The 17,890-nt window shown below is 40.4% G+C and overlaps 2 protein-coding genes across 3 annotated transcripts in view; one reads left to right on the top strand and one right to left on the bottom strand.

Moving 5' to 3' along the window:
- Window positions 1-97: 97 nt before the first annotated feature.
- LOC110976624 (bolA-like protein 2) lies at window positions 98-4,551 on the bottom strand. Its single transcript, XM_022230069.2, has 3 exons — window positions 4,393-4,551; window positions 3,221-3,315; window positions 98-2,507 (listed from the first exon to the last, which is right to left on the bottom strand). Exons 1-3 carry the CDS (start codon window positions 4,456-4,458, stop codon window positions 2,408-2,410), a joined length of 261 nt encoding a protein of 86 aa, XP_022085761.1. The 5' UTR covers window positions 4,459-4,551; the 3' UTR covers window positions 98-2,407.
- A 4,337-nt stretch (window positions 4,552-8,888) lies between these two features.
- The window catches only part of LOC110976589 (glutamate receptor ionotropic, kainate 2-like), a 54,206-nt gene continuing 45,204 nt past the window's right edge, over window positions 8,889-17,890 (top strand). For both annotated transcript variants that reach the window (XM_022229988.2, XM_022229986.2), the window contains exon 1: window positions 8,889-10,161. In XM_022229988.2, the coding sequence (XP_022085680.1) occupies window positions 10,056-10,161 (106 nt within the window). In that variant the 5' untranslated portion in view covers window positions 8,889-10,055. The remainder of the gene's footprint in view (window positions 10,162-17,890) is intronic.

Here is a 17,890-nt window from a genome sequence, read left to right as displayed (position 1 = left end):
AAGAGAGGTAATGTTTGTAAGGCCCGGTCTGTTCCACGGTTGTGACTTAGGTGTGATTCTCACAGTATTTCCAGATTTCAGGATTTTTTACACAAAATGCATGGTTTTGACAAGTTTAATCCAGGTTTTATCACTTTTTGCTCTTTATAACAAACCCTAGAGCATGCTTCACAACACCTTGGGCCTTGTTAGCTAAAAACAAAAATGAACATATTTTATGGTTGCCATGGTTACCCCCTGCAGGACATGTCATAATTTTTACTTCCTCCAGGAATTGCAAACCAGGGTCCTGCCAGTGTAAATCTATGCTTAAATCCCATTTGGTGCTTACAGTGTTGATACAGAAATGCTCAATACCCTCCACAATACGTGGTAAAGGGTCACCCCCCAATGTAAGGCGCAAGCTGTATACCCTAAGGCTATTGTGCCTACTGTACCCCCCTTGGAAATCTGAAAGGAATTCCAAAGATTCCATCAACACAAAAGAAGACACAACAGAGGGGGGGTCCCCCTTCACTGCATAGCTTGCATCATATGGAAGGCTGTGCTAACAGTAAGCAGATGCTCCTGGTATGCACTAAATTTTCTGCTGACTGATGAAAAAACCAGGTCAATGCAGCGTGTTAAATAATACAGCCTTTGGCACAAGATCACAAGATGCAAGGAGATTGACAAGTTTGCATCATGAAAATATTTCACCACTTTCAGGGAAGTCAATCATGCCTGAGATAACCGTGTTACTCATGACATTTCTGATTAAAGTTCATACCTGATTGAGTCTGAATTAAAATCAAATATCAGCCCAAGTCGTTAACATTGAAGCTAGGGGCCTGTCATCTGCATAAATCAGAGTGGACTGACCTCGAAGACTACAAAACCTCGGCTGGCAATCAAAGATATTGCCTGATAAAACTATTAAATTATGACCCCTCCCTCAGGGGCCGAGTTTACAGCCGATTGAATCTCTAGAAGACACAGCCTTGCATAATTGTGAAGAGAACGGCGCACCGGCACTTTAACAACCTCATTAACTGTCCCCGAAAACATCTAATTATTTCAAGGAAAAAAATTTGGCACACCAGATGAATGACCCTCAATGCCTTGAAGGCATATTACAATTGATCTCACACATGCAAATAGATTAAATAAGAGGCCGTTCATGCATTACTTCGTAAGCTGGGTTCAGCTTAATAGTCTCATATATTTAAACTTCTGTTTTTTCTTGTTCATGGAATGACACTTTCCAATGTCACCTTTAGGATTTGAACAATTTCTTTGTCCACAGCTTTCAAGATAAATTGCAAAGAATGTTCCGTTACAAGACTTGAATTGCCTATATGAAAATCTTAAAAAATAAACTATACTTGTCAACACTGATTGGTAAATCTTATCATAATGTCAAATAACATACAGAGACACACTGATGCAACAAGGTCGTTGGGACTTTACAAGTTTCCCTCTTATATCAAGTACCTCTTATTATCAGTGTTGGAAAACAAAGAAAAACAATGACTTAAAATTGTCCTTGCTGTAAACATGGTGGTGCAGAGTGCTCTTTTATCAGTGTTGACTGTAGTTGTATTTGAGAAGTATACATGAACGTGTACAACCCAGTAAGTGAGGCACTCACTAATCTGGGCCGTTTTCCAAAACTCAACTTCGGCTCCGTCTCAGGCTTCAACTGTTTTTATACTAGTTGACGTTGAAGCTGTAAGCACAGTAATCAGTCTAATAGTGCCACAGAACATCAAATAAGACACAAGAAAGCCAAAAAGTACAGTAATCCAATGTAATCCAAACGCTTCAGGCCCACAATTGGGGATTGGTTTTTGGAACGAAGCCTGAGACGGAGACGAAGTTGAGTATTGGAAAACGGCCCAAACTAGAAAGATTCTGCAAGGATCAAGAAGTCAGGCCCTCGAAGTTTTTCAACTAATCATTCAAATGCATGCGGTCAGGCCTTCTGTGTTCAAAAGTCTTTCTTCTACTAAGCCCATCAACGTCCTTTCCTGAATTTTGCATTACACTGATTGATGTGCACGGCCAAGCCACTGTCCCCTGATAAGAAGGGATTGATGTTGCAGAGAAAGACTGAGCTAATGATTGACGGCAGACAGTGTAAAGCTGGAAATCTGACGGATTCAGAAACCTCCAAGCCACATCAGTCCTGAAGGACTTGGAGTTAAATATTTGAAATCTTGGCCCTGTGGAAGATTGGACACAGATGCAATACATTCCTTCAACTTATACAAGCAAAGGTCATCCAACAAGACAAGTATGGGAAAATCTATTCAGACAGCGCAGGCTCTGTCATTCAAAATGTTGCCAACTCCTGAGGGTGAGCAGCTTCTTTCAAATATGTTAGTTGTCTCGCTTTGAGCCGAGCAGTCCACTGCGTAAGCCTGGGTCATTTACTCTGTTGCTTTGTCCACTGTTCTGGGGTTAACGTCTTCATGGAGAAGGCATGGATGATCTTGAGTTCCTCAGCCAAACATTCATTAACCATCCTTTCAAATGAGAGAAATAAAATTCTAACTGGGAGTACAATGCTTGACAATGAGATTGTTCTAATTACTGTGAAACTTTGAAAATAAATAACTACAACAACAACAATATTTAGATTTTTCATATGCCGGTCTGTCAAACATTTCAACATCAGAATGTACATCACTGGTACAAATACAAACCTCATAATGTATGGCAATACCTACATGTATTTGATGTGGTTATTTCCCAGAATACAAGATTTTTCTTTGGAGGAACATGTACGGATTGGTCTTTGTAACACGCAAATAACCATCTGTTGGGGCTCAAGGCACTTTTCCATTATTACCCCTGTTCACTGGGCAAATAATATTGCTTAAAGCATCTCTGTTACCCAGGGAGTCAGGTTTCAAGCTGTCACTTACTATTCTTGCCAAATGGCAAATATTTATAAATTTTGGTCGTGGTCCTGAGTGACCGAGGAGATAAAAGTTGTATACACTTACAGCACTTCAGTTGGTGGCTCCAAATTAATATTAGTACATTTAGCTGAATTTTTGACTGTTACTTCAAATTTGCCAATTGAAACCCTGAAGAGTGCACACCTTGTTCTTGTCATTTAAGGTACAAATGGCCATAGCCACCCTAATGACTGTGTCAGTCTTCAAACAGGTCTGTGCCCATATCGGTCTTTGATTACTGAGGTCTGAGGACAGAAAAGAATGAAGACTCGTACCTGTGTCTCTGGAGAAGAGGTTTACCACTGAAGACATCGGAGACAATGACTGCAGCAAACTTGGCCCCACAACCCCCAGATTCATCAACCATTTCCTGGTGGATTGAACAACGAAAACAGAAAATAAGCCGTCGTATCGCACAAAGACTTTGGTTTCTGAATGACGTGGATACTATCCCTGGAATTACTGCGGCTTGCTGCTCTGTGGAATAGTCAACACCATAGATCAGGGAGTATGATGGAGATAGGCCTGCATGAATATGGCCGAGAAATTTCTATAAACCCAGACAAGTAGACTAAACATGGCTAACACAGAAATCCTCATTGGGTTCGGGGAGTGGACAGGACAGAGTTCCCCACATGGGCAGCACCTGACACCCAGTGCACAAACGTTGAAAGACTGGTCTGAAAATTTCAAAATATTCCCCAACTAAATGTCAATATTTTCAATGCTAAATTTGCCTCTTTGGTAATTTATTGCTTTCTGGATACCTCTGTAGGAAAAAAGTAGCGACGTCCTCAAATGAAACTTTATCTTTGGGTCATTCCATGAGGTTGGGGCACAATTTGTGACGGTGTCCTTTGTTACGTGCATTCTGTAAAACTGAACAGCTATTTCCCTGCATGTGGATTCCAACTTGTTCATCTTGCAAGACTGAATACAGAGACCATGTGTGTTATTTTCACAGAGCAAACAACCTACTCTACAGGTCATGAAAGGTGGTAAAGTTACCCATGTAACAAGGACACCGTCACAAATTGTGCCCAACCTCATGGAATGACCCCTTTCCGAATGGACAAAATGACAAGGTGCAATTAATTACTGCTCAAGAAATTGAAGAACTTGAAGAAATGTATCACCTCCTCACTAGACTACGTGGTGAGCTGTGCAAGCTCCGAGAGGTAAAGGCCCTATGGTGGATACTTCTCTGGCTATTCCTTGCGACAGTCATGAAAGTTGGAGTTTCATTCTGTTTGCTGTGTTTGCTTGAAAATTGATTCAAGTTTAGTCCCTCAACTGGTCTTCTCATTTTTATCCACAACCTCCCGCCCCCCTTTGGTGAGCACGCCCACGGTTAAGGGCCTAAAACCCTGACAAACATGCATGGAACGAACAGATGCCATCGGGGACACACAAAATAATATTCAAGACCTTAGAATTTCAGACTCACAACATGTGATGCTTGGAGATGTTCTTTCAACTTGCTGGCTATTCCTTCGGCAGAAATATTTGCCATTTTGAGTCAATTTTGCAGCCTAGTACTCTCTGTTGTAACGTTACCGATACTCTGCCAGATTACGTCTATGACGAATCTTTGAAACAGCGCCCTCTGTTGTTTTGTCAAGGCAACAGGAGCGTATGAAGGACCACCTAAGAGTTCCACAGATACAAGATTAAAGTTTAATACGGCCTTATTCTTATGAATTATAACCACATTTTTGCCTTTCTTAAAAATAGCAGTGAAATTGATGGAATATGATGTTAACCTCACAACTCAAAAATTCGTTATTTAGAGAGAGAGAGAAATTGACACACGTACACAAGCAACCAATGTAAATCAACAAATTGAGGAACGAACTTTGTTGCCAACTCTTCACATCGGCAATCGACAGTAGTTTACATGTGTGAAACAGGAAGAGCTCTTAGCATTATTTTGCATGCTTTAAAAACTCGACCTCCCTGAACTGACTTGCTGTTTTCCCCCTCTTTCGATGGGTGATTTAGGTCCACGGGGCCAATTAAGCTGTCCAGGGACATCAATAAACGACAACAGCTGCCCCAGGTGAGGATCGGCGCAAGTTTCATGACGCAATGCGGGGCTGAACAGATCCGCGGAAAGCCAAAGTATGCATATTGATAACTGCGGTATACAAGGTTTGAATTCCCACGATGCAAGTTCCTTTTGCAGATATAACTGCTTTTTTTACACCAGATCCTTCTGATTATTGTAAAACTATCAATTTTATAAAAAAGAATGATAAAATAGACAAACAAGAGCGAGTTTGTACAGGCAATTTTCCAGTTTTTGTTTTGGTGGTGTTTACTTCCCTCTTTTTTTCTGTATAGACCCAAACTCTATGGACTGTGGCCGTAATAAATCCCATCACTGCATCACTGGTTGGAGGGTGGGACCATGGCCCGTCCTAAATTTAGCCTTTTTTAAAAAAGAGACAGGCCTACTTTATGTATCAATTTATTTCTTTTCCTTCCAAAATGCGCATAAAATGTCCCAAATTCAGCTTTTACAACTTTATTGGAAAATCAAAAATGATTAGTGAAAGAAACAATTAAGTTTTTTGCCCAGGAAAAAAATGTGAAAGGCTCGTTATGTTGTCGATTTTCATTGAAAAGGTGTAAATTGAGGAAATGCCCAAGAGGAGTCAAAGCAGGTGGATATCAAAGTTTTATCAACGGTGGATAAAAAAGTACTTAGAAGAGCAACGTACAATTTCTGTCTTTTTTAGAGTGAAGAAATTGTGATAATACAACCTCAAGGCACTATGGGGGAACCCTCCCGCCTTCCTTTTAGAAATGCTTCCCACTAAATGAGAGGGAATAAAGATGTCCCGATAGGATCGTGGGATTTTAAAATGTCCTTTGCATCTTGCCGCCACTCCAGTGGAAATGTGTCAGCCGGATGCCGCTAAACTTGTTTGCTACGGCAAAATGGAAACAACCATTGATTTATTGACATTTCCTAAAAACTGAGATGAATGCATGAATTTGTCCGTTTCTCAGATTGCGAAATGTCGCAATTCAATTACCATCTTAAAACTGGGTGCTTGTTTGTTATAGTACGTCAATGCACGAACGAGTCGACAGGTCGTTGATTTGTTAATCAGTGGTGTCCTGAAAACCTCTGAGTGAATCACCGTTTTCATTATTTGTTACATCTGTAACTTGCTTTAAGAAGTATTTCAAGTTCCGTCCCAAAAGCCTACAATCAAGCCCTTAAGAAAGTATCAAAACTCTCACTGGCTAATAATTGTGTTAAACAAAATTAACACGAGGCAAAAACCTGATATTTCGAGCGACTTTTTGCGGAAAATTATATGCAGGCAGACCCACTCTTGTCATTTCCGAATACAATAAATGTTTACTGAACCGGTTGGCCGTACCGTATCGTTGCTAATCCTTTACAATCTCGATTTAACCGGATTGACATTTAATCGGTAATCCGAGGGGTTGATAGCATCATATACTGCGCAACAGAACGGGCCCGAGTGGCGGGAAACGTGTGGCATGGCAACAGAGCGCCAAATCAACGGCTTTATTGGATTTCGCGCGTTTCGTGACTGAATTATTTGAAGCAGCGTGGAGACGGCTTGGCTATGTATGTCGAACGTGGTTAGGTGGAAAATCGTAAAGGTAATTCAGAAGCAAAGAGAGTGATGGAAATGAGGAAATTCGTACCTTCGACCAAAGAAATGGAGCAAATTCTAAAGCTTTCAGTAAACTGTTCTCGGTGGTTTAGCGTTTGCGTATCGTAATTTCACTGCAATCATTCTTAGACAGCAATGGCGGATCGTGGGGAAGGGGCGAAGACCGTGAGGAAAACGCAGTTTGGGGGAATATTTAATTTCCCTCTCTCTGCCCAAAACATTCTGAAACGTCCCTCCATTTGAGCCTCACCCTCAGCTTAGCAATGCCGTAATCGCTCAAAGAAATCAACAATTTTGTTTGCCTCCGAAAAAAATTGCCCCCGCCCCCCAAATTTAAACTGTTTTCATCACATTGAATTATTGTGATCGATTTGGCCATCTAGTTTGCTGAAAAATAAAATCAGGTTCGAGTTTTGCCTCTGCGGAAATGTTGTCACAGTGCCATCCTGCGGCTGTTCGGCGCATTGAAAACCACTCAGTGTTCGTGGCGTTATGTTTTGGTTATGACCTGTAGCCTGTGGTAGGCTTGAAATACCCAAAGACTTATAGAAACGAGACTAATGTACTGAGCATCACCTTGTCCCCTTCCAAAAAAGGTCACCATCACAGCTCTGCGTTCCGTTTTATCACAATGGTCTACAGAGCCTATACCGGAACTGAAGAAACAACCTATAATAAAAGCTGAGCTTCTTCCTTCAACGTCACTATGGAGTCAGTCAGCTTTAAAACATGGAAATACAGTTTTTCTTCCGACATTTCATGAGTTGAAAGATTTCTAAGTGTGTCCTTCGACCATTCACGAATTTATTATATCTTATGAGCAGTTCATTCCCCCTTTTTTCTCGGTGTCCACTTCATGTTTGTTTTGTTTTTCTCGCGCATTCCTCTGAAATCATAAAGCCAATATGAAGTTTCTCCCCCTTGTAGCAGATGCGAAATGGCTACATCACTGCTTCTACACGATCGATCATTCCCACCCAGGCTTATCCCACCGCAAGGCATGCCAAGATAGGCGTAAAACAAGTCCGTCTCCCCCGGGGTAAACCTAGCCAGTAGCCGGTCGATGATCGCCCTTTGTACCCGCTAGATTGCCCGGCCGCCGAGTGCTCTCTCTCTCTCTCTCTCTCTCTCTCTCTCTCTCTCTCTCTCTCTGAGTGCGGTATTAGGTTCTTCACACCGGGCTCGTGTGATCAATTTATATGCCTGCAGTTAAATCCAAGAAGACACAGTGTTTGCGTTAAAATCTGACGTGACACCCGGATGCCCCTGAGTGTCCCGCTCTGCCGACCTCCAATTAAAAGTTGACAGGGAAGCATGTGCAAATTAACGTACATGGTAGAAGTTTGTTTCTTTTCGAGGTACACTGAGCATTGTTTGCAAGCCCATGCACCTACCATTAAATTTGTATGCTTGTATTGTTTCCTTGAAAATTTACAGAGGGGGTGTTCTAAAAACTGTTGATAGCACAGTTTTGTTATAATGGTGACTAACAACAGCCCAAATCTGAAGCGCCAATGCTGCTCAACGAGAAGAATTCTCGAGGTCGGCGGTTCCATTTTTTTGCATTCGACGTCTGGACAAAGGGGCAACTCTCCATTCACTTTCTACAAGGATTTGCAAATTTCCTCTTTTTTGCAGCAATATGATAAAAAAATAACTAAGACCTTTTCAGTACAGTGTGGGAGATGTTAACAGCGCATAAATATTGAAATTTCAGGCACATTTGATGTAAAGGTCAAGAGTTTAGTCAATAATTCAGATTTTCCCCATAGACCGAAACACTATTTTTGCCCCTTTGAGTTTTGAGTGTGAAATATGGAATAGCCACCAATTGACCAGCCAGAGAGAAGAATTAAGAATCAGTGACGTCATCCCGATCTCGCGAATACTAGGCTATGAGAAAGTATTATACGAGGGGATTTTCAAGTCCGTGTCTTCATGGCCGAATACTACCCAGAATGTGCTTGTCTAGCGGAATGACCAATTCGTTATAGTTGCAAGTAGTTTCAGGCTGTATTCGCTTAACAACACCCATACATTGTTTGAGATCTCCGTCGTGGACAGCTAGGGACCGTGAGTCCTAAAGTTGTTCGAAACGACAGACTTGTGCTAGCACATCATGGGACATCCCTTATCCAATGACCATATGGCTATGATAAATGAAAATGTCTTTGCGCGTGTTCTTCACCGCTCTGGCCAATCACAGCTCTCGTCTCACGGCGAATCACATTTCTGGCGTGTACTGCCACAGCACTCTTGACGCACACACACACGATATTGCGCTTTGTCGGTGCGATACACGCCCGCTGCACGATACGTGCGATTCGCTTTCTCATATCTTTTTAAAGTACCTCCTTGTGTGAATTGTTCACATTGCCAGAATTCCCCACCAACTGGGATTCTGACAAGGAATTGATGAAAATTCCTTGGATGGTGATGATACTTCACTCCTAATTACTGTCCTCGTCTCTCTCTTTTTTTTAAAGGGATGGGAGTTGGTGTGCGCCCCGTCTGATCCGTGTAATTAACTTCGTCGCTAATTACCGACTGCCGAGCGGCGTGCTCACAACCTGGCCCGCGGAAAGGTTACGCACCAGACCGAGCAGGAATGATTCGGTGTGATGGCTGGAGGATAGCAGTAATCGTAACTGGAACAATTTGTGCGTCTGTCCACGATCGGGGATTCATACTTCAAGAATCTCAGGCAAGGTTGGGAACTAGTCGTGTTCTCAGGTTTTGGCGGGGTTTTAATTTGCAGTAGACGAGCCCACGGTCTTCGTTGGCATATGAGCTCGGGACACACTCGTTAGTTTGTCAGCTGAGAGGCGTGTAGTCAGCTGCGTTACTTGCAAGTGCCATCTCCGACAAGTTCCGGCGTCTGGTTACACAAGGGACACGGGTAATTGGCAGAGATGGACGGATAGATTGGCCACCAGAATGGGCGTGTCGCTTTCCCTTACTGCAACCAAATCCATAAGATGTCGCCGTGTAGAGTTCTTAATAACCTTATTATATCGGCATATTTTTTGTCATTTCATGCTTTGACAGGATTCATTATTTAGGTGCTTTTGGAGTTGAAATTTCCACGAGTCAATCTGTATTTTACAGCCTGTGCTTGCTCACACAGAAACAGGAGTTCCTCATCAAATAATTCTTTGAAGATAAGCCTTCAACTTTTATTTCTTCAAGAAACTGGTGGACACGAAGGAGATGCGAACTGATTTTCGAATATGGGAATGATCTGGATTGATGTCGTTATGAATTGAATGACAACAGAGCCACCTTTGGTGCGATTACTACCGGCAAAATCAGTTTCTTCGTGTAAAACAGACGTGAAGATGCTTTGAACGGTGTTCCTTTCCCGAGAGCTAAATTTTGTTTGTCGTTGGAGGCACTTGCTGGGCAAACAGTTGTACCGAGGATTGCGTGGTATTTTGTATATTTGGTTACCATGGAAATACCACAGTGGATAGCTTTAACCTGTCTCCTCCTCATGTATATTCTGGAAGGCGTTGTCACATCTGAGAGGCGTGTTTTCCCGTCAGTCATAAAAGTTGGTAAGTGACACCGATTTCATGAATCCCAGCATTTTCTTGCATTCAATTTTTTGAATTTTTTTTTTAAATAATAGGTCATACATAGGCTGGCCTGTACCGTTATTCAGCCACCAAATATTAGACCAAGTATGTTAGTACAAACCCAGTAAACAGAGTTGAGCCTATCCAATATTCAAAGTAATTATCTAATATTGCTTTGTAGTATTGGTTTTCTCTCACAAATTTGGAAAATTTGCATTTGAATTGTAAAATGTACATCAATTTTGCGCTGAATTCAGAACGACATATATCCTGGTTTCTTTTTCGCAATAACTAGAGTTCGATTTCATTTTTAGCCATTTAAACAAATGAATGCGCATACCATTTCATTTAAAGGATTAAAATACGTGATAAGGCTTTCGGTTTGACGTATGCATTGCTAATTAGGCCCTTTTACGAATGTGCAATCCAGTTCGTTGAATTTTGTTTATTGTGACCAAGGCTGAATTGAACTTGTTTCATTATTAACTTAATTTGAAAATTTTGCATTCAATTTAAATAAAGTCTGCAATCCTCATACACATCTTAATTAATACAAGTTTGACGGATTCATTCATTGGTCAATGTATCATTTCATTAGTGTGTTTGTTCTGATATACAAAAACCCATGTGAAATGCAACAAACAATATATCAAAATGATAATCTATCCAGAAGATCAATCGTATATATCACTGGTAGCCATTATTGGATATTTCAGGAAACCCATGTGAACTGTGACACTTAGCTATCATGCGATTTGGGCAAACGCTTAGCGAAATAGGCTACACTTACGTTTTAGTTCAGTCATCTTGAGTATTTTAAACATTTAATCCTCTATTCAAATATTCCTCATACTTATGTTGCTTTTGCTAACATATAAATGGATTTCAGTGTTTGATCAGACATGCGTTGAATAACACATGCACGAGAAATTGGTTTACACATTCAGCGAAATAGATTGATGATATGTGAAAAGGAACGATTGCATGTGTCTCCGATTTCGAGCTAAAAGAAAAATGTCATTTATACTAAATTCAAAGCACACCTGGCAAATCGTAGGCCGATTTTTTAAAATTTTGCTAAAGACTGAATGCACCCTCATGGAAGAAGGATTATCATTTGTTAAATCAATAGAGATAGAAATTTATTATGATCATTCTGATAATTCACACGAAATCCAATGCTTCTTTTGCTGACTCATGTACACATTTTCCAAAATTATTGTCCGGGAAGACATAGAATTCTGTAAATCCATTTCATGTAAAACGTTAAAAGAAATCAGCCAATCGGAATTCAAGTTATAAACTACCGCCGCATCCTGTGACTGGAAAACACATGCATGCACCCACCTCCACAAACTTCTGAACATGGCCGTCAAATCCGCTCACAAGTTCGCGAACCTTATCCTGCACTCGTATCATGGTTCTGCCCTCATAAAAACCCATCGCTTTTAATTGAGCAAATAACTGTAAGTGTTCCGGTGACGCGCTCAGCAGCTTTTACTGAGTTTGCTCGCCGAGACGCGAACCCTGACGCGGGGGGACCGACGTCAAACTCGCGCCCGTAAAAATGAGGGGCAATGCAGACCGCTATCTAATACATGGATGCGTGGTGCCGTGTTTGCCAAAGACAGCTGTAACATCATCGCCTTCCGCTCCCACACACCAAGTCACGGTTGCCAGTAGCCTTAATTTTGCGCTAAACAGTACATGGCATACAAGCCGAGCTCCCATGAACACTCTTCTGGTGAGACCTATCGAGGGACCTCACCTTCGCATCATTTGCTTGACTTTTTTTTCAATACGTACTTAATATAATTTCTAGTCTGCAACTTCAACGAAAACAGAGGTCAACATATGTGAACAATAATAATATTTAATAGACACAAATAAAATTCGTAGGCCTACCAAGTTTCGGTACAAAATGCCTCCAAATACTCAAAGTGTATGTACGTGAAGGACTCGCAGATATGACTGACACGCCCTCTGTTTCCACAGGATACATAAATAGTATTTCTGACAAATTTCTTAATCAATAATTAAGTTGAGGAATAAAATGAAAAGAGGACTCACAGGACCATCGCATCTAGAATGAATGATCTAAAAGCTGCTATTGGTGGCATATTTCTTTCATTGCTGTTACATTCACTCTCGACTTCGCCAGAGCACAACCGTGTGTTGAAATTGGGTCTCCTCATTTGAAGCGCCCAAATATTCCAAGCCTCTCTCTCTGTTGGGCGAAGAGGGATCTGCAACTTTGCTCCTTTTTGGAATATTAAATTGCCCGGAGGAAGAGGTGGGCTTATCGTGGCAATATATTGAAATGGATCCAGCCCCACAAACATTGGGAATTCGGTCTACTTTTGTTGGTGAGAGTGTGATGGATGTGGATTATTACACGGCCCGTTTCCTGATGCCGTTCAGGGTTTCTATTACCGAGTGATCTCCCAATGAACTTCAGAGGCGATAGCGCAAAACAGATTGTCTTCTCACGAGAAAGTGTGTGGCTGACGCGATATTGTTGACTTCGTAGCTGCGTATCATCTGGCGATCAGGATAAGTCTTGAACTTTAAACCGATCACTAGATGTTGTGATGAAGCGTGCATGCTGAAGTGTGCTGACTTAGGGCTAATGGGATTTTAGTCGTTCGTGAAGTGGTAAATTATGCGTCCATCATGATCGTCTTGTGTTCCATATTAGAAACAACCGTCTGTGGGGTCCACCGTTGGTTACCCCGAGTCGAGTAACTCCTTCCTAGTCGCTGAATGAAAAATACTTTGTTGACCTATTCCTTCAAACCGCAGTGTTGGGATATAGCTATTCTAAATGCTATACATTCATACACTGAGATATTGTAAGGTTACATTTTAACTTAAGCATAAGAATGAAAAACGCAACTACCAAAAAATGTGTCATGTCAATCCAACTGTTCCTAAAAAATTGATTTATCATTCATTCAAACCAAAAAAAGGGGTTGTTAAACTAGAAGTCCCTTCAAAATTGATTCTACCTACACTGGGTCGACACATCAGCCAATTGTAGGAGTTTTTTCAGTTTTCACCGTTACTTCAATCCAGGCAGTTTTTCAGTGTAAGTAAAAGTATGTACAGTACTATCCATTAATTAAATGTCTTTCAAAGTATTCAATTCATTCGTAAATATTGATTCTAAGTGAGGAACTTCAGAAATAACACGCATGCATGGATTATACGTGCATTTGTGGCGCGAACTCTTCCCGCCTTGCTCCTCAACGAGCCTGGACTCCATCGATCACAATGTACACTGCTTCCACTTCGTGTTGAAAGGTAAATAGCCTGACTGTTTATACCAAATACCGTCGGCGTGCTGAACAACCTCCAATTAAGAGAACGGCAATATTACCATTATTTATAGGTCCAGCTAACACCTCACTGCTGAAGGTCATCAGATTCTGCCCGATGAACGAATTATGTCGCATTTATTTCTTTCATTATTTGTTTTTCCTCTCTCGTTTTTCAGCGCATTGTGTGACATGAAATGACGTTGTAGCTAATTAGAAAGTTAACCCTTTCAATTAAAGATATCAATACATAATCATGTTTCATTATCAATTTCTAAATAAAAATAGGCTAGCTTACGTGTGACGTGGATGTGAGGCAAACCTACACATTTCGGAGATGCTACGGGTTGTTAGTACAATTCGATAAGACTGCCCGTTTTTCTTCCAACGCAAATCCTGCAAACAAGCAGCTGTTAAAGTGAAATAGTCAAACCAAAAACGAAAGCATAAAGATTTCCAGAAAGTACAGTGAAGTATCTTACAAATGAGTTTCGTGTTGTTGCTTAACAACTTGGTATCACGTTTCAACCACACTTAATTATAATAAAAACCTATGAAGGCAAATTGCTAGTGTGATCGATACTTTAGTCGTCAGATTCCCCTGACGTCTCTCTTGCGTGTTTCATCCTATAGTCAGTGATAGCGAGTGCTGTACTTTCTGCATTGTAAGAGACATATCCAGAATTGGAATATGCCCCGATAATGGCACCAACATCAAGTAGACCAGGATTTTTTTCCTACCCAATGCCCTTCAACGAGCAATTACAACGTTTCCACTAGATGATTGGATTCTTCAGTGTGAGAACACTGGGATACTAGAATTATGTTTTGGACAACCAGTTTCGGAAACTTTATGATTTTTTTTACACTTCTGAAAATTGTAATAGTAGAAACAATTTGGGCTGCACCTTTTTTGGAAAAATCATACAGGAGAGATTTCATAACTATTTAAAAATATATATATTCTTCATTGGCGTTTTGCTTTCACTGCGAAAACTGTGTTTATCGGGTAAACACATTTCTAAATACTTCTTTCTTATCAGTTTGTAAACATTTACAGTAATAATGGATAGCGTTTAGCTATTAAACATAGAAGTTATCGGACATTATTATGTTTAGCTTCTAAACATGTTTACAAAGTGATAACAAGATCGTGCTTAAAATAATTGCTGAGCACTTTTAGAGGGTTATTTTGTTTATTTTTTCGTTTTGCTTCTCGTTCGTTGCTTCCAGCAGTGGGATTTAAAAAGTAAGCATGAACTGTTCTTCTCAAATTTTATCAAAGTAGCGAGTTTGATGTTCATATATGCTCAGGATCGATGGAAGACCATCTCATAATGTATGATCAAAAAAGTGAGCGTTTTACAAATACTGAGTTCCTATCATGAACGTCAAGGAGTCTCCATAAAGTGTTAAAACGTGGTATATAAGCTTGCGTCTTCCACGCTTGGTTCCAAAAGTATATAAGTATCGTGACCTTTTGCACAAGTTCATAAAGCAGATGGGATGTCCTTTATTTGACGAACACAATTATTCCGTGGGTCCATCATCTTGAAAGAGGCTCTTCAGGAAGAAAAAGTATATATCATTTCTGATGCTTAAGACACTAACAAAGTGGTTTTAGATGATTGAGTTATAAGAAAATCCTTTAAAATACCACTAATGTAATATTCAGCAATAATTTGCGATAAAATCCACTTACAAATGTGTCCTGCTAAATTCTCAAGTCTGTCTTAGTTTTGTATTTATGAGAATGATTAATTTACTGTAAATTTCCCTTGCCGACCGATGATGAAATAAACTAATGGCATTTTTGCCAACAGTGGCATATGGGGTTATCCACTTGTAAAATGTTGTGATTGCATGAGTAGAAGCTATAGCTTAACGCTAAAGACCTTTTGTACACCGGAGAAAAGGTTTTTAAACAAGAATACATTTCATCGCCCGAGGTAAATCAATGTAGTAATTGAATAATTCAATGGCATCCTGCAAGTTCATTTTACAATAGCCATACTGCAACAATATGCGGTACTTTTATCCTTACACAGTCAAAACTCTGTGCTGGTGCGCTTCCTGACTTGGAAATATTATATCATTTGCAGCCAATATTGCTTTCGTCCATAACGCTATGATGACGGTACGACCTTGCTGCATAATGGTCGAGAAACGAGCACGGACATCACGCACGCGCCACTGAAGTGGCTTTACAAAGATATCTACGGGTCACCTTGAAAGAAAACCAATTGTTGGGGTGAGCCGGAACATCTGTGACATACCTTATTAGCCAGAATTGACATGGGCAATTTTAGATGTGCGTATTACATACAGAAATGCTGTCAATTTCTGGTGCCATTTTCTGATTCTCAGTTTGGATACTTTGACATTAATTTAATTGGTTCACGAAGTCACCATGGTAAGGGAAACCTTGCACGATAAAAAAATTCAGTGCAAGGAGATGTATTATTTTACATTGTTATTTTTGCCTCAATGAGCAAATTGGCCGCAAGTTAGTTGGAAAATCGGGACCGCCACAGATTGCCAAAGTTTTTGTGTATGAGCTGATAGAGCTGTGATTGATTGTCAAGACGTTATACAAACTACACTTTATATAGCAGGACAAAATTATATGTCCCATACTGTATGTCATGTGTAATTCAGACATTTCAGTTTTTTCTTTAAAGAGGGCAGTATTTAGGGAAGTGAGCTTTATCAGCCTGAGATCGTAATTTGAAATTTTGAAGGGATACAAAATTCAGGCTTAATATGAAATATAAAAATAAATACACTGGGAAGATATCATAATCGGAGGACGAGTGGCACCGATATGGGAGATAAAACAACGAATAAATGTCACCGTGTATCACCAAAGAGAGCTACGTGCACTATCGCTGGACCTTTTAAATCAGCCTTGTAACGGGGACAAGAAGCGATCCAAACAGGAGAGAAAGGATAAAGAAAATGGTCATAGTTCAGTGCTGGGTTGATGTGAGCAACACGGAAGGTACTGCACTATTTCTGCGCATTAATATCCATCCGCTACCTCGCCCCCGGCTCGATCCGGTCTGTGATAACGCAGACACTTTTGTACTTGATCGGTGCAAGGGAGAAATATAAGGCCACACAAAGGTTGCAGGAAGGGCACTGCGTGAGGGAGTGAATTAGCGCGGAGAAGCCGAGAGAAGCTAGATACGTAATAAGAAGATAATCTCCTGGGTAAAAAGTCCAGGGAACGGTAGACCAGCATCGAGCATTTCAAATTCTGACAAAGAGTCTGCATTATGGTGGTGTTTTAAATCTCTTTGCCGTGCACTCTGGGGAGAAATCTGGATCAACACTCGCCGGTCAAATAGTTTTAAAACTGTTGACATTTGTTGGTCCGGCATTGTACGTCCATAAAACTTCACCCATACATTGAGTTTGTTGTATAAACTTGAAATTTAAACGTAAGAATTAAGTCTGGATAATTTATGGTACTCTGCGTGGAGGATAGACATAAGACAAAACTGGAACGACCATAACGATAGCATGTTAACGCTTTACCAAATGAAGGGCAAATGAAGTTATTCCCCGGTTCTTCTCAGAACCACACATACTCAAGAAAGAGATTGATATATGGTATAACGGCAATCATTTTACTCATCTAGTTTCTTTCACCATGAAAACCTTCAAGTCTTATCTGAAAGGCATTAATTGTTCATAAATATAGAATTATTTGTAATCACCTATATAATTTTGGTTTATTTTGAGCAAGAGATGATCATTTTTTAATTTTACTGGTTGCTTATGTAAATAAACTTTATTGAATCACAGTGCTTTAATGAACTGTGTAAAACATAAAACGCAGTCTTTGCAATCCGTTCCTTTTGTTTAACCCTCAGTCCTTAATCCTCCTATTTCAATATGATTTGAAATACACCCTTGGGGTTTAGAACTAATAAGGTTTGTATTCTTATAGCGGTACAAAAATCTCTTTCCACTAGGGGCTGAGTGAGGTCGTCCGGTGAAATATGTGCCATCCAGCTTTGCCCAGAAATTGAAATTGACAAATCGCAGCCCGTGAAGATGATTAACAGTGGTGCCAAATACATGCTTCTGTGACAGATGAGAAAGACATTTGTCACGACGAGAACAGCACCTGCAGACTTGTAATATAGCACATCTACAAACAACGGCTCTAGTTTAGTATACAAATCTAGTGATATTTGCGTCAGTGTATAAGATTGACGTTTCATTCGTAATCAGTGTGCATACTAGTTCACGCGACTGATCGCGAATGATCCAAGGTCGAATGCTGAAGGTGGACTGAAACACTTTCGCAATCGTCCTAGGATCTGATGTAAATAAATAATTGGGTGCATGAAGCAACCAGTGTGAACTAGCCGAAAGTGACA

The sequence above is a fragment of the Acanthaster planci genome, linkage group LG09 (genome assembly GCF_054643075.1).
Source record: "Acanthaster planci isolate LZ-2023a linkage group LG09, COTS_SCS, whole genome shotgun sequence".
Classification (NCBI taxonomy): Eukaryota; Metazoa; Echinodermata; class Asteroidea; order Valvatida; family Acanthasteridae; genus Acanthaster; species Acanthaster planci.
The sequence above is the reverse complement of the archived record's forward strand: the minus strand, read 5'-3'. Positions and strand labels throughout refer to the sequence as shown.

Coding starts and splice junctions, on each gene's coding strand:
- LOC110976624 (XM_022230069.2), bottom strand. CDS start 4,458: ATGGCAAATATTTCTGCCGAAGGAATAGCCAGCAAGTTGAAAGAACAT. Junction 3,316..4,392: donor ATCTCCAAGCATCACATGTT/GTGAGTCTGAAA, acceptor TCAATCCACCAG/GAAATGGTTGATGAATCTGG. Junction 2,508..3,220: donor CCTCTTCTCCAGAGACACAG/GTACGAGTCTTC, acceptor CTCATTTGAAAG/GATGGTTAATGAATGTTTGG.